General features: G+C 38.5%; 1 protein-coding gene across 1 annotated transcript in view; it reads left to right on the top strand.

Moving 5' to 3' along the window:
* LOC106897298 (aminopeptidase Q-like) overlaps positions 1 to 14,679 on the top strand; it is a gene marked incomplete at its 5' end in the record, with an annotated part of 36,234 nt that extends 21,555 nt beyond the window's left edge. Inside the window, 8 exons of the mRNA XM_014957871.1 lie at positions 1,379 to 1,434; positions 2,714 to 2,867; positions 4,728 to 4,822; positions 5,496 to 5,603; positions 9,366 to 9,536; positions 10,799 to 10,939; positions 12,152 to 12,227; positions 13,718 to 14,679. Of these exons, the coding sequence (XP_014813357.1) occupies positions 1,379 to 1,434; positions 2,714 to 2,867; positions 4,728 to 4,822; positions 5,496 to 5,603; positions 9,366 to 9,536; positions 10,799 to 10,939; positions 12,152 to 12,227; positions 13,718 to 13,864 (948 nt within the window). The remainder of the gene's footprint in view (positions 1 to 1,378; positions 1,435 to 2,713; positions 2,868 to 4,727; positions 4,823 to 5,495; positions 5,604 to 9,365; positions 9,537 to 10,798; positions 10,940 to 12,151; positions 12,228 to 13,717) is intronic.
* Between the last annotated feature and the right edge of the window lie 295 nt (positions 14,680 to 14,974).

Consider the following 14,974-nt stretch of genomic DNA (forward strand, 5'->3'; position numbering starts at 1 on the left):
CAAATAGTTTCACATAAGCATGAAAAATGACTTTACATGAGGTGGCATTCTGTCTTCAAAGTTTCCTTAACTGCTTGTGGTTCTTCCAGACTTTTTAATGTGGCTCAAAGAGTTACTGGTATGGATGTGTGACTGAGCTTTATCTGCTGTTAGGTAACCATGGTGAAGGAAAGCTGGGAGAAAGCTTCTTATTTCCACATTTCCTCAAAGCTCAAATTTCTGCCAGTGAAATTAAAAAAAAAAAAAAGTCATCTGACTTGGGTTTTTGGTTGATTTTTATTTGGTGGAGTTCCAGTCAGTTCTAGCTGGGCTCTTTCTGTCCTCTATAAGCACTGTAACTCAGAATAACTTTATCCCATCTCTGACTTGCCACAGCTTGGGCTGAAGGTGGTACAGAACAGCCTGTATGTGTGGCTGTATGTGGGGTTGCATAGTACTTCATGTTGCCTTACCCTAGAGTGGGCCAGAGGCTCCCGTAGTAATGTCAGCTTGTGTTTTTGGTAACAACAGTGAGAAAGTTTAAGCTTTTAGCATAGTTGTAATCAGTGCAGTCAGATGACTTCTCCCAAAGGTCGAGATGGGTGGTCGGCTGATCAGTGCACATGGTATGGTTGAACCTTTCTACAGCACACTGGCTTCCTTTCTTCTAGTACTTGCTCTGTCAAAATACATTGAAGTCTCAGTCTTCTGTTCAGAGTAAAGCAGTGCTGGGTCTAGACTATTCACCTAAGAGAGCTTGCCTTCTTTCTTCTAGGCTTTTTTCTTGCACAACAAATCTAAGTCAGCAGGAAAGGAGGCGTGTGGTGACTCAGGGCCATATTTTGGCACTGGTCAGTGGGAAGGTTCGCCGAGCCAAAGGGGCACGTAAAGAGGGAGGAGACAAGGAGGGACCAGCAGACCTCAGGAGAGCATGAGCTGTAGGCAGGGGTTCACCCACGGCTCCGCCTTGGTCATTTCATTCATGGTAGCACCAGACACTCTGCTCTGGACTAACCTGAGTACATATTCTGAAATGAAGCCTCAAAAGGAAAAAATGTACCAAAATGATACAACTAGGGTATTTTTAGGAAATGTAACATTTCCATACTTTAATTTTCATTATGGCATGTAAATAAGAAGGGTCTTGAAATTCTGTGCTAATGTAGTGTAGTTATACATCTAAATATATTATGTAGCTGTGTATTTATATATTTATTTATATAAACATTCCTAAAAGCACCTACATAATTACAACTTAAAAGGCAGGATCCATTTTATGATGTTCTGTCTCAGAAAAAGTGTTAGTGATGAGTCTTATCCTTCTGAAACATAGTAAAGCTTTTTAAAACTCTTAACAACATACTTAGATCTATTAATGCCACATGAATGCTTTCCGCAGGCTATTCCCGCTGTCAACAGGTTCCAGCTGATAGATGATGTTTTTGCATTAACACAGTAAGTATGTTTTGAATATGTCAAAGAAAATGATTGAACTGCAGGACTGCATTCAACATCGCTAATTCTTGCTTCATTCATTCCTACCCATACATGCCTCATAAGGACAACAGCTTTTTTGACAAAATGGTGCAGGAGTTCGGTGTTTAATCCATTCTTCTGTCAGTGCTGGGTGATTTCTTTCAAAATTTCTTTTAACTTTTGTTCCAACTCTCAGGAAATATTTTAAATAGTGGCACTGTCATGGGTTTTTTAGTGACTAACCTATACTTGTTGTAACAGAAGAAAGATTCTGAATGAACATTCTGAGTTTTCCTTAATTTATTCTGGGCTGTCTAAGCTATGCATCTCAGCTGCATCACTCTTAATACCTCTTTCACTTCCCTTGCTGATGGATGACTCAGTTGTTCATGTCTGTGGTGCTGGAAAGCTGAGCAGTACTGTTGGAGCTGAAAATGCAGTAAGTATGTCTGTACCAGAGATCCCAAAAGCATCAGATACCTATGATGTGGGAGCTCAGGGAGGAGGTGGCCAAAGGATAGTGCCTTTCCCTCAGCACCTCTGGAGGTAGCTCCAAGAGGAGGAAGTATGAATTCCCATTCCTCTTCTCATGCAAATGCCCTTTCTCATAAGAGAGCTCAAAACTAATATTTAATAAGAAATATAATTTTGAAGTATAGCACTGTGGTCCTATGTAAATACACTAGAAAAGTTTTTGTTCCAGAGGAGAAGGGCTTGAATTGGAATTTTACTGGGAAAAAATTAATTCTGTGTTAATTCCGCACTAAGGCAGAGAAATGCCATGCTGAAGTTGTTAATTCCACAAATAGTGTGCATGTGAATTAAATTGTTTGATTTTTGCAAAAATGTATATTCCACAAAAGAACCTGTAATGAAAACATGCTGTTTAGCAATAAAAAATAAAAATGTATTATAACTCAAACCAGTGCTCTTTTCCTTCATTTGTTCTAGTGGGACTGACTGATGCTGTAAATGTGCTGTATCCTGCAGACACAAGCAGCATACAGTCTGCCTACTGCCCTGATTGTCTTATTGCTTTGATAGTGGCACTGTCCTCTCTAATAAGTGTTTTGAGAGTTCAGCTCTTAAAAGCACCGTTGTTTTATATTTATTTTATTTTTCCAATGGCTTTTCTAGGTCACTCTCCATGCAATATCATGATGTTTTATTGTCAGGGTCATAAATAAAAAAGATATTCATGGTAGGTAATTAATGTGAATAGGTACGCTTGAGCATGAAGTTTTTTATTTTCAAATAGGTTTGGATACATTCAGATTGAAACAGCACTTGAACTAACAAAGTACCTTGACAGAGAGGATGAACTCTTTATATGGAATATGGTATTGTTAAACCTAGTACCGGAGAACTTGGAAGGTACTCTGAAGAACTATGAAGTATATCCACTTCTAAAGGTATCACCTTTATTGTTAGTTAGCAAAGATACTAGACCATTCAAATAAATCAGACTACAGTGAATACTTTTTAATTTCTCAAAAATGTAATAGCGACTATGATGGGTCATGATTCCTTTTGCCTGTTATTCCCTTTGCTTGATTTTGTCAACTTTTTTTTTTAAATAGGAGGAGGTACTTATTTGTACAAACTAGTCAATGATAAAAATAATTGATTTAGAGCAATTTTTATTGTAAAGCAGAAATATAGTCACATTCTTTACATTAAACTTGATCCCAGGTGTTATGGTTTGAGAAAACCCATAACAATTTATTGTTGTTTAGACAATTATTCTATCACCTGATGACCCCTCCCACCCGGAAAGGGGAATCAAGGAACACAAAGAAATACGAGGGCTGAAATATACATAGATTAAATAGAGTAAGGCTACATAATTAACAATAATACTAAAGAACCAGCATTAATCCTGATACTGATATAAGATATACCAGAATTGTACTCAGCCCGTTCTATCAGTAGAAGTTGTGCACTCCCAACAGAGGACAGCAAATGGCGGACGCTGCGAGCGCAATGGCTTCAGGAGGAAGGGAAGGCCTCAGGGATCCAGCACTGAGGCAAGAAGTTCTCAGGATCACGAGAGAGAGAGAGCTCCTAGCAAACTTTCTAATTTATATTGAATATGACGTTCATGGCATGAAATAATCCTGATACGAGGGCTGAAATATACATAGATTAAATAGAGTAAGGCTACATAATTAACAATAATACTAAAGAACCAGCATTAATCCTGATACTGATATAAGATATACCAGAATTGTACTCAGCCCGTTCTATCAGTAGAAGTTGTGCACTCCCAACAGAGGACAGCAAATGGCGGACGCTGCGAGCGCAATGGCTTCAGGAGGAAGGGAAGGCCTCAGGGATCCAGCACTGAGGCAAGAAGTTCTCAGGATCACGAGAGAGAGAGAGCTCCTAGCAAACTTTCTAATTTATATTGAATATGACGTTCATGGCATGAAATAATCCTGTTGGCCAGCCTGTGTCAAATGCCCAGGCCTTGCTCCTTCTGTCCCTGCACCTGGCAAGGCCCAAAACCACAAAGACCTTGAATCCCACAGAGCCTGGCTGGCTATAAAGTAAATATTTTCATTAACTCAGTCACTAGAGTCTTCAAAAAGTGCAGTTTTCCCCAGCATTAGAAGAAAAGTTGGTCCTGTGTTGCTCAACCCAGGACACTGAAAAATACAGCTGTCAGCCAGTAGTAAATTGTTAGTAGTAAGTAACGGGAGTAACGCTGCTAGGTATAAAGGGTATATAGTATGTATGTGCTCTGTGGTTTCTACTGTCTTCTGGTTCATCTTCATGGAGAGAAAGAAGGTACTGGGTTTGGATACCAAATGAGATGATTCTCTCCCATATTTGAGCTACCTGAGATGATGCAGTATTATGTCCTTGACTTCTATTTAAAGAAGATTTCACTTTTGTTTAAAGTTCAGTCCCATGATAGTACTTTTCTTAAGTTCTAAAAGTAAAGGCATATTTAAAATATGGGAGAAAAACAAAGTATTTTCTATTAAGAAGTTATTTTTCTGTCTTTTTCTCGGAGAATGAGCATTTGTTTTCTTTCATAATGAGTTCAAAGGTCCTTGTAATGTGAAATGGTAACTTGCCAGTTTGAATGGATTAACAGGTGTATTGAAATTTAAACACAATTTATATACTTTATTTTAATGTGCTGCATTGTCAAGAAACAAATAGTGGTAAATATTTATGAAAAGTCTGAGTAAGTAAAGAAAAATACAGTAAAATAAAAACTTGCATCTAAATGAAAGTAATTTTTCTTTCCCTTCTTTTAAAAGAAATACCTTTTAAAGAGAATGTTGCCAATATACCATTATTATGCAGGTTTTATTCGTCGAAATGTTGATGCTTTGGAAGATGACTATTTTGCTCAGTAAGTAGTCTGCTTTTCTCAAAAGTTTGTTCTGATTTGATTGGATCTAACACACTGCAGTTTACCTCTGTGAATTTAGATACAAGATACAGGAACAGTGCTCTAATTAATTTGAATGAAACTGAATTGTTATTTTTACTATTTATAAGTGTATGTTACTCATGATGACACCTCCAATGAAACTGAAGTATCAGGATAGTTTGGGATATTTTCAGTCTATTTATGGAGCATAAAAGATGGTAGTGTAATGATCTGAGTAGTAGCTTTTGTTTATTGGGGAACAGGCTCAACAGGCTGCTGCCAGTTGGGAAAAAACTGACAGCAGTGAACTTCAGATGTGATTTATGGATCAATCACTAGAACTTTAAAATAAATGCCACTGCAGCCACAGTCTTGAATGTCAGAGTGATCTGGAGTAGATGCAAATAGTCTATTAAGACTACCAAGAGGGATATAAACCACAGAAAAACCTAAGAAAAATTATAATACATTGGTAGCTTCACTAATGCCCATGAATATCAATGTCAGGAACCCATTATTGGTAGGTTTGGGGGTCTATTTTAAATTAAACTTCAACTGGGTAAACAGTATCATATGCTCTAATTGGGCTGGTCAAGCACTTCAAGTGTGGAATGCATATCTTTTATTCTTGCTATTTTTACTTCCCTTCAAGAGTATATTTGGAAAAACTTTTTACAACAGCGTGCTGGCTGGGCCTCCAGGACTGTTTGGACCTGTCATCGGAACTGTATGCTAAGTGGATGGACAATCCTGAGTACAAGTAAGAATGATAATGGGCTCTTAGAGGCATGCATGTGTAAGGGAGGTGGAAAGTTAAAGGACTTTTATATGGGGAAGGCAGAATGAGAAATGTACTGCTTTTCTTTCTTGACAGAAGGAGAGAAGGACAGAAGGACAGAAGCCTAACTCTGTCCCCCTAAACCTCCTCCGCTTCCTCAAACGCCAACTTTATAATGCTTTCATAAATATTGCTTTTTACATAGACTTTGCAGACTGGCAGATGCAGATTTTTGCCAAGAGGACCAAAATCTATTTTGCCACTTAACAGGTGAACCTTAGGTTAGGGCTACTATCCCATATTGTCCAGTCGCTTTGCTGCAGTACAGGCTTAGGGTTATCATGTATATCAACTCAGTTTCTAAGCTTCTCGTAGCAGCACTGAGTGAAATGATGTTTGTGAGATACAGGCACCTGCTGGCGGTGAGCCTGTCAAATTGCCTTGCATGTTCTGTATTCCCATAACGAGGTGCAGGGGACAGCTTCCAGTTCTTATGCTGATACTGGAACATAGTGGTCAGGTTTCTGGTCTGTGAGGGTGGAGTCTGGGCTCTGCCAGGATCAGACTTTTTGCATTCGAGTATTGCATTGTTAAAGAAAATTTACGATATATTTAAATTCTTATTATTTTTTCCTCCCTCTTTCTTTTGATGTTTTTCCATGCAATAATCAAATAGTATTGGCACTGGTGAGTGAATATTTAAACTTTATTATTTTTTTTATTTGTCATGGCTGTAATAAGTATTTTGTTGTTACTTGTATATTTATTGATATATGTAGTTGGCTAAGTAAACTGAACTTTTATGTTTGTGGTTTTTTATATAGCTTCATAGTGATCATCCTCATAAAAACCAAACTGTGCTTTGCATTTAAATTGAAAAGTTTAAATAGCCTAAAGACATTCTGTTATGTTCCAGAGATTTTTACTGTCCCACACTTAAAGCAACAATGCTATGCTGAATTCTCAGGCTGTTTTCAAATCAGTCACCTGTCTTGCCCCTTTAATAATCTTTGAAATATTTTTTTCCCTGGTGGAATACTACATACCTTATATACATTGAAGAGCTGAAAAGTCTGTGTAATATGTTACCTGACCTGGCTTTAAATTAGACGGAGAAGATTAATTTCACTGTCCTTCCTGGCACTGAGATGAGTTCAAAGGGACTCTACAGCCTCACACTTCACATAGCTAAAAGTGTGGAAAAAATGCAACTATAAATTTTATTGAATTAAAAAAATGATCATGTTTTAAGGAAAAAAAAAAAACATGAGCGATAGGACACTTTTTCAGGTTTCAAATGACAGATCACAGTTCCTGTTCAGTTAAAGAGGAGGCTTTTCATATGATGGATAGAAAAGTAAAAGGGCACAATAAAATTTTGACTCATATTTCACAGACAGATCCCTTGATGTTCTCTATTCTGAGAGCAAAATATATAATGGCACACTATAGATGTTCTGCCACAGGTGGAACCCAGTAGGATTCTTACGCCTGTGAAAGGGAGTAATGCTTTTCCCTTTCAAATAACATGATCAACTTTCAGCTGAACATTTCCACACAGTTCCTGGCAGAACTTAACCGGACTTGATATGGTGCATTTTTGTCTGTTTTATGGAGATAACAAGCCAGGAGCCTTGATTCTCAGCCAGTTTCAGTTTTACTCATTTTTAACTTCTAGGAGTGAAGTGGAGCTAGGTAAATAAATGTATTCTCTGTGGTGCTGTTACTGGCTTGCCTCCTTTTGAAAGAAGATAATGAGTCTAGAGGGAGGGACAATGTTGCTGTACATTTTAATTATTTACTGAGAGTAACCATATACTGCTGTTGCCCTCAAAAGTTAAGAAATCACTATGTCACTTTGGCATTGGTTCCAGGAAAGCAACGTAAAATAATACACCCTCCTTCCCAGCAGCTTTTTGCGTCTTCCCCAAGATCCAGAAATGAGAGAATCCTGGCAGGACCAGTAATATCAAACCACACTAACCACTCCCAGAAAAAATGTCAAGATTAGTAAACCCCGCCCTTCTTCTAACAGAACCTCAAGCTCCAAAGTCCCTCCGGACCACAGTGGACTTCCTCTGTGAACTACGGAACGTAAACCACTTCAGGGCCAGCACAGATGTCACCAGTCAGTAGACCATCGTCCCATAGTAGGCTGCCCATATGGCCACCCTGAACATCAGATCTGCAGCCAGATGATACACAGAGCTTGTCTATTTGCTCTTCGCCCACAACTTTACACGTAGTAACCAACATTTTTCTTGAAACTATTGGAAGAGCTGCAGTAGCAAAATAAATAGCTATATTTTAGCCAAAGCAGCTTTACCCTGTTATCACTCTACCATGCCCTTGTTCTGCAATGTGATGAAATGATTATTAAACAAATTACCGTACCCTGTAAGACCTGTCATCACAGGGTTCCTTGCAGGACTGTTCTTTACCTTGACATAACCACTCAGTCTCAGTAAGCATTATTCTCAGTGGCAAATCCCCTACATTCCAACACACATGCAGATAAATGAAACCAATTTATTTTTTTGCAGTAAACATAAAACATGCCCACACTTTCTGTTATTATGCCCAGTGAAATTTCCCACCCAAAACGGGAGTATCAAAACCCTGAAACTTTCTTCTTAACAAGCAGTGTTTGCCATCCAGAATACCCAGCTCTCTCCATCACTCTCACTAGCTCAAAGTTTACATTAGTTTCCAGAGTTTATAAATTACCTGTCTCTACCTTTTGTTTTTAAGATTGATGTCATATAGTCATATATATCTGCTGGTATCATCCCCATTTTCTCTAGAATGGTCTAGTGAAACTCTGAGGAATTTTTATCAATTTAGATTTACATTTTAATATTTTGCTTCTGGTTTTGGGCCTGAAGAACAATTTTTGTGACTAGAAACTTGTCTGGTTTTTCTAGTTTATATCATGATCTAATGGAAGATAGTGTTTACACTTCTACTTACAATCTTGGTCTTGCGTAATGTAATCTAGGCAGGTTAATAGTGTGCCCTTGGGAAGTTCAATGGTTCATTTGTAGCAATGGCACCCATTGTTCTACAGAGAATTAGTCAAAAATACCATTAATTTAAACTGTTTTCAGGTAGCCTGCATAGAAGAATATATTGCTATCACTGGAAAGGGTTGAGAATGTCTTAGTGTCAGGGACACATCATTGCCACAAGAGAAATTTTCTGTTCAGCCTTTGCACGTGAAGTAAGAGTATTACACTGATAATGTTGGTTATGAAATTCATTGCTGTGTTGAGGATTGTCCCCTGGGGTGGGACTAATAGGAGGCTGTGTGTTGCATGGAGAGATGTCCCCTCTCTTTCCATTTGTGCTGCACATGGCTCTTCCTACTGGATGCCCTCACTCAAGAAACTTTGAAAAGGCTTGTCTGGGATGACGCTTATATGCAACTGTACCCTCTTGAATGGTCTGATCCATGTCCTAGGCTGTGAGGTGAAAAAGTGGCATTGACACTGTATGTACACAAAAAATAGCTTCACCCAATGATTTTAAAAAATGTTTTTGGTTTGCCTTTAAACTGCATGCTTTTAAAATATTTAAATCATGAATAAACCAATCACATTTCCTAGCATTATTTCGGTTGCTATTTTATATTTCCTTTCTTGTGCATCTTTTAACTGTAAATAAATATTTGTTTTCCATTATGTGTTAACTGCTGGTTTTGACTTTACAACAATACAATAATTTTAATCATATTTTGCTTTCCAGTATTCCCTTTTTAATTAGAAGAACTGTCTGCTGCTATGGTGTTGCAACGGGAAGTGATAAAGAATGGAATTTTGCATGGGAAATGTATAACCATACTGACTCCACAAAGGAAGATAAAGACATCCTGCTCTCTGCCATGAGCTGTGCCAAAGAGTCATGGTTACTTTACAGGTGACCTTAATCAAAGCATATCTTTCTGTATGTAGAAGTAAATCGTAAGAACACAAATTCTGCACTGTGCCAACCTGATAGAGGTTAGACTGTCCCAGAAGCATGTGTCTTACAGACCGCTGGATGAATCTTCAGAGTTTTCTTACAGAGAAAGTATGATAAAAGGGCAATCATAAATTATCCTTCTGCTGGTATAACATCCCAGATGGTAATCACTGAGAAAGGAATTTCCTGAGCTGGTAACTAGAATGCAATGTCTAACACGGGGCCTGTCTTCTAGTATATCTAATGACCTTTTCTAATTAAAATTATACTTTCAGGCTTTATGGTCAGCAGACTATGGCAACACATCCCATAATACAATTGCATATTGTATGAAAACATAGTTCCTTTTGGTTTGTTTTAAACCTATTTTGTGGTGTTTTTTTTTAACTTGGAACCCATTGGCTGCCCTTACTCGTTGTACAGTAAGAAACAGTAATTGTCATAATTCGTTTTGACATTTCCCCCTATCATTTATGATTTTATATAATTTTCCCATACTCCTTCTCCCCATCTTATTTTGTTTCCAAACTAAAGTGCCATGGTCTATTTAGCCTCTGTCTGGAAGCCAAATCACCCAGATTAGGGGCAAAAGTTAAAATTACTTAGCAGCAAGCTGTTTACCATTTGAAGAGGAGACTTACACTGAAAATTAATTTTTTTTTTTAAATTTCCAGCTTCATAAAATCGTAGAATACCCTGAAGGGATCCACAAAGTTCATTTAGTCTGACTCCTGACTCCATGTAGGGGAACCTAAAAGTTAAGCCATATATCTAAGAGTGTTGTCCAAATGCTTCCTGAACACGGTTTGGAGTACTGTATTTTTATTATCTTTCACTGGCATTGATATAAAATCTTTTCACTTTATCAGTAAAAAGATGCTGAAGTTGAATTCTCTAATTTATCATGTCCACATTACGTAATGGATTTGCCAAAGGACAGAAATTTGCCAGTGATAGACTAAGGAATGATCATCCAAGAATTGGCATAAACTCAGTGGGTCTAAAGCTCTGAAAGTAGCTGAGATGCTTCTCCTGCCAGCCACCTGCTCTTGTGGTGGCAGCTGAATGCACAGCTCAGAGTGACACCAACTGCTATAACTTTCACATTCTGATATTTGTTGAGACAGGAATTTTCCCAAATTGGATGGTATTTCCAGATCATCATCACTGTTAAAACAGCAAGTGATAGGTACAATTATTGCCTTCTTTTCTAACAGATACTTGCAATATGGACTCAGCGATACATTATTTTCTTCCAATTGTACTTCAGTCATCATCCTATATGTTGTGACTAAGGATATTGGGCACCGTATAGCCTGGGAATTTGTTATGGAAAACTGGCCACGTTTAAGTGTAAGGTATGGTAAGCTACCAGCTTTGGCTTCCCTTTATTTCTGTGTCTGTTTGGCTTCTTCCTCCATCTTTATGTGAGCTGTGAAATCCAGGTACAGATTTTCCTCACAGAGATGGCTTTGTTGCAATGATTGATGCACTTCATTAAGTATGCCCTGCAGAATTTTCAGAGGATTCAATTCTGATCAGAACTTAATGTCAAAGAAGACTACATGTCAGATGCAGAATGCTTTCAAGATTAGTCTGTTCCTGACTGTTTTGGTGCTTTTAAGTGTTAAGTTTCCTGGAAAATCTGACTCTAGAAATGGGTTGATCTACTAGCAGGGGTGTAAAATGCTGGAGGTAGTTTGTAACCTTTTTTCCAAAGAGATTATGAAGATATGTGGGGTTGGAGCATACAGGTTTACAAGCACTGCAAGGACCAACTACAGTGTTATTCCCTGACTTAAGCCCTAACCCATCTCTAGCCTGCCTGTACCAATGCAGGTAAACTGCAGGAGAGCTTGGGCTACCTGTCTCGAGCAAAGCAAGTATTTTGAAGTCTGTTCGAAGACTCCTTCTCTCCTGGCAATGGTGAAAAGCAGTGAGGCTGTCTGTTCCTGCTGCATTTGGTGGCAGAGGAGTCCATCTGGAGCCGTTAGAGGCAGCATAACCACAACCAGCCCTCCAGGAGCATCCAAGTGTGTATCTTTATTGCTAACACTAGGAAAGGCAAGTTGTAGCACATTTGTGTCACACCAACTTGTTGCCTTACAAAGCTTTTCTGTGTTCCATATTGATGAGAAGTTTGCTGGGAAACTGACACGTTATTTTCAGACTAAAAGAATAGTGTGGGCATTAATTTATATGCCATTCTCACGACACCAAGTTGTTAGAATCGCTATTAGTTAGCCTTTCTAGCTCAGTTTAGCTGTATGGGTTCACATAGATCATGCGTTTTAAGCAAAGAATTCATGCTACCAAAGTAGAAATACTATATCTTACTAGGAAATTAAAATGAAAGGTAATTAGTGTGCTTCATCCTGCTCAAATGCCTAAATTGAATGTTAATGGTATTTCTTTAAAAGGGGAAAAAGAGTACACAATTGCAAACTTCAGCTTAGTTGGTATTTCCAAATGGTAATGAATAACTTAATAGTGGGAGTATTTTCAAATGAGGTGAAATTTAGTGTGTTTGCTAACATGCTATTTGAAGGACTTTTATCTCAATTTTACAGGTATGGGAAGGAGTTGTTACATGATGTATTAAGAGTCATGGGAAGATTTGTCAATACAGATGTACAGATCCAAGAGGTAAATCAGAGAAGCAGTCTTAATTTCATTGCCAGTTTGTAAATACAGGCTTTTAAATCTCTTGTTTTTTAAAGAAATCATAGAATGTACTCTGTATCATTGCTATGCTGAGACACTGAGAAAAATGATACTTCCTCATCTGAGAAATAAACATATGAACATGCACCTGCAGCTCTGCAGTCTGTGTGTACAGCTGGTCGTTAAGCATGGCATGAAAGGGAGATTCTGTGCAGGGACGGACGTTGTCCTGCTCTGTGTGGCTGCAGTGTTAAGAGGGTGCCTGCCCGTGTGCTGAAGAGATGGTCTACGTGCGTGGCACAGTTCTTTCCTTTTGACTGCCTGGCAGCCCAGATGAGCCCATGGACAGTACTTTCTAATTGGGCTGCTGTACCTCCAGAAAAAGGGGATGGGTTGGGAGAAACCTGCTGAAGGGTGGAAATCTGTGGTAGGTGGCTTTAGGCTGTCTTAGTTTACTCCCCACTGTAATCCACATTAGTGCCTGTGACAAATTAGTAACTATCACACTGCTCGTTTCATACTCTTTTCTTGTTCTTTCACCTCCAGTCTAAGTCTCCCCAGATTCTTTCCCAAAATATGATTTTTTTTTTTCTCAACAGCTCAGCTTTTAGGCTGTGTGCATGTGATCCACGTCACTGCGCCAGCCCTGAACTGCTAGAATCTGTCATTACAAGAAAAATGTTGCTTCCCTTTTTTGCTGTTGATATATGCATGTGTACAGCAAGTAACTGAGAAGGGATACTGAGTGAGGAGAACAATTCAGAGTGTTAGCTCCTAAAATCAGAGAAATCTCTCTTCAACATTCATGAACTATAAGTTTTACACCTTTTGTTCTTTAGGAACAAGTTAACTCCCTGGGATGGCAAAAGCAATAGCCCAGTGCCTAAATGAATCTTCAGGTTTGGAACTGAGTCCCATAAAATATTATCAAAGCTGTCTCATTTTCCTCTTTGAAATCTGTAGAGATCACCTTTGCTATGATGTCTACAAGAAACAGAGCAAAAGTTGGGCTGCTGGCACGTTAGGTTGCTGGTTATCATGTTGACATTTATCTCATTTCTCTTATTGTTCATTTCCTGCCCCCCCCATACATTTCTTTGCTATTCTCTAGTCCCCTCTTGTCTTCTGCTCATTAGCCCGATAGGAAAGATTTCTTGTTCTGTGATAGTACAGCAGGCAGCACAAGAGGATTCTCCTACCCAACTAGTCCTAGCCACTGTGTGGAACCACCAGTGCTAGTGAAGTTGGCTGCATTTGAAAGGATTATTAAAGGGACGGCAAAAGGGCACATTTCTGATGTGCAAGGAGCTTTCCCACCTTAGTGTAAATCAGTAAGCTTGCCCCATCCCCTCTTCATCCCCCCTGCCATCTCACCCTTTTCTGTGCAGTTCTGTCTAAAGCATCTGTCAGGTACACAGTTCCTTTCTGCAAGTGAACTTTTGTGAACTAAGCTCATGTGTTTATTGCTTCAGTTACAGGTTTTTTATAACACTACACTGGAAGAGGATGAGAGAGCAGCTGCTACTCTACTACTGGAGTTTACAAAAGTTGAAAATATGGAAAGGAGAAAACTACTAATCAAAGTTGCCAACTGGTTACAGAAGAATGTAGATGATTGACTTGGAAAACAATTTCCAGTATATTTTAGAGTGTGATTCACTAACATTTTGGAATTCTTTTTAGGATGTAATTAAAAATAAAGCACATGAGTCCTGTGGTCCTCCCAACTAGAAAGTCAGGCTAAAATAATTCACAAAGAAAAGAAAGATTCAACAAAAGAAAGGAGAGATATATTTTTTGTATTATATCCAAATTAATTTCCTTCTGGATGACTTGTTAGTAGGGATGCATTGCTAATAACAATGTAACATATAGATACAGTCCTAAATCCTTAGTTTTTTCTGAATATCAGAATGAAAGGTGTGGTACAAATTTGTGGCAGAAAAAAAAACCAAACCAAACCAAAACCATGAGGAAGCTGATAAAGTTTTATATTCTGTTTAGCTTATGATTTTGTGCTGGTTTTGAATGTGCTAGAGTAATTTTTCTTCATAGTAGCATGTATGAGGCTATATTTCAGATTTGTGCTGGAAGCAGTATTGATAATATGGGGATATTTTAGTTACTGCTGAGCAGTGCTTACACAGAGTCAAGGCCCTTTCTGCTCCTCACCCCATCCTACCAACGAGCAGGCTGGGGGTGCAGGAGAAGCTGGGAGGGGACACAGCTGGGACAGCTGACCCCAACTGACCACAGGGATATTCCATACCATATGACGTCATGCTCTGCATATAAACTAGGCGGAAAGTTGGCCGGGGGGCACTGCCTGGGGATGAGCTGGGCTTCAGTTGGTTGGTGATGAGCAATTGTTTTTCATTTGCATCGTTTGTCTTTCTTGGGTTTTCTTTCTTTCTTTCTTTCTCTTTTTTGTTAGTTCCCTTTTCATTACAATTTATTATTATTATTATTATTATTATTATTATTATTATTATTATTTTATTTTATTTCAATTATTAAAGTGTTATTATCTCAACCCATGAGTTTTCTCACTTTTACCCTTCCAGTTCTCTTGCCCCAGGTCCTGCTGGGGGGACAGTGAGCGAGTGGCTGTGTGGTGTTTAGTTGCTGGCTGGGGCTAAACCACAATAGATTTTTTGGCAAAAACATTTTTAACATGCATGAAACATGAAGCATAGGAGTAGCCTAACTTCTCTGAAATATAGTTTGAA

Source organism: Calidris pugnax, unplaced genomic scaffold (assembly GCF_001431845.1).
Source record: "Calidris pugnax isolate Ruff unplaced genomic scaffold, ASM143184v1 scaffold358, whole genome shotgun sequence".
In the NCBI taxonomy this organism is placed as follows: Eukaryota; Metazoa; Chordata; class Aves; order Charadriiformes; family Scolopacidae; genus Calidris; species Calidris pugnax.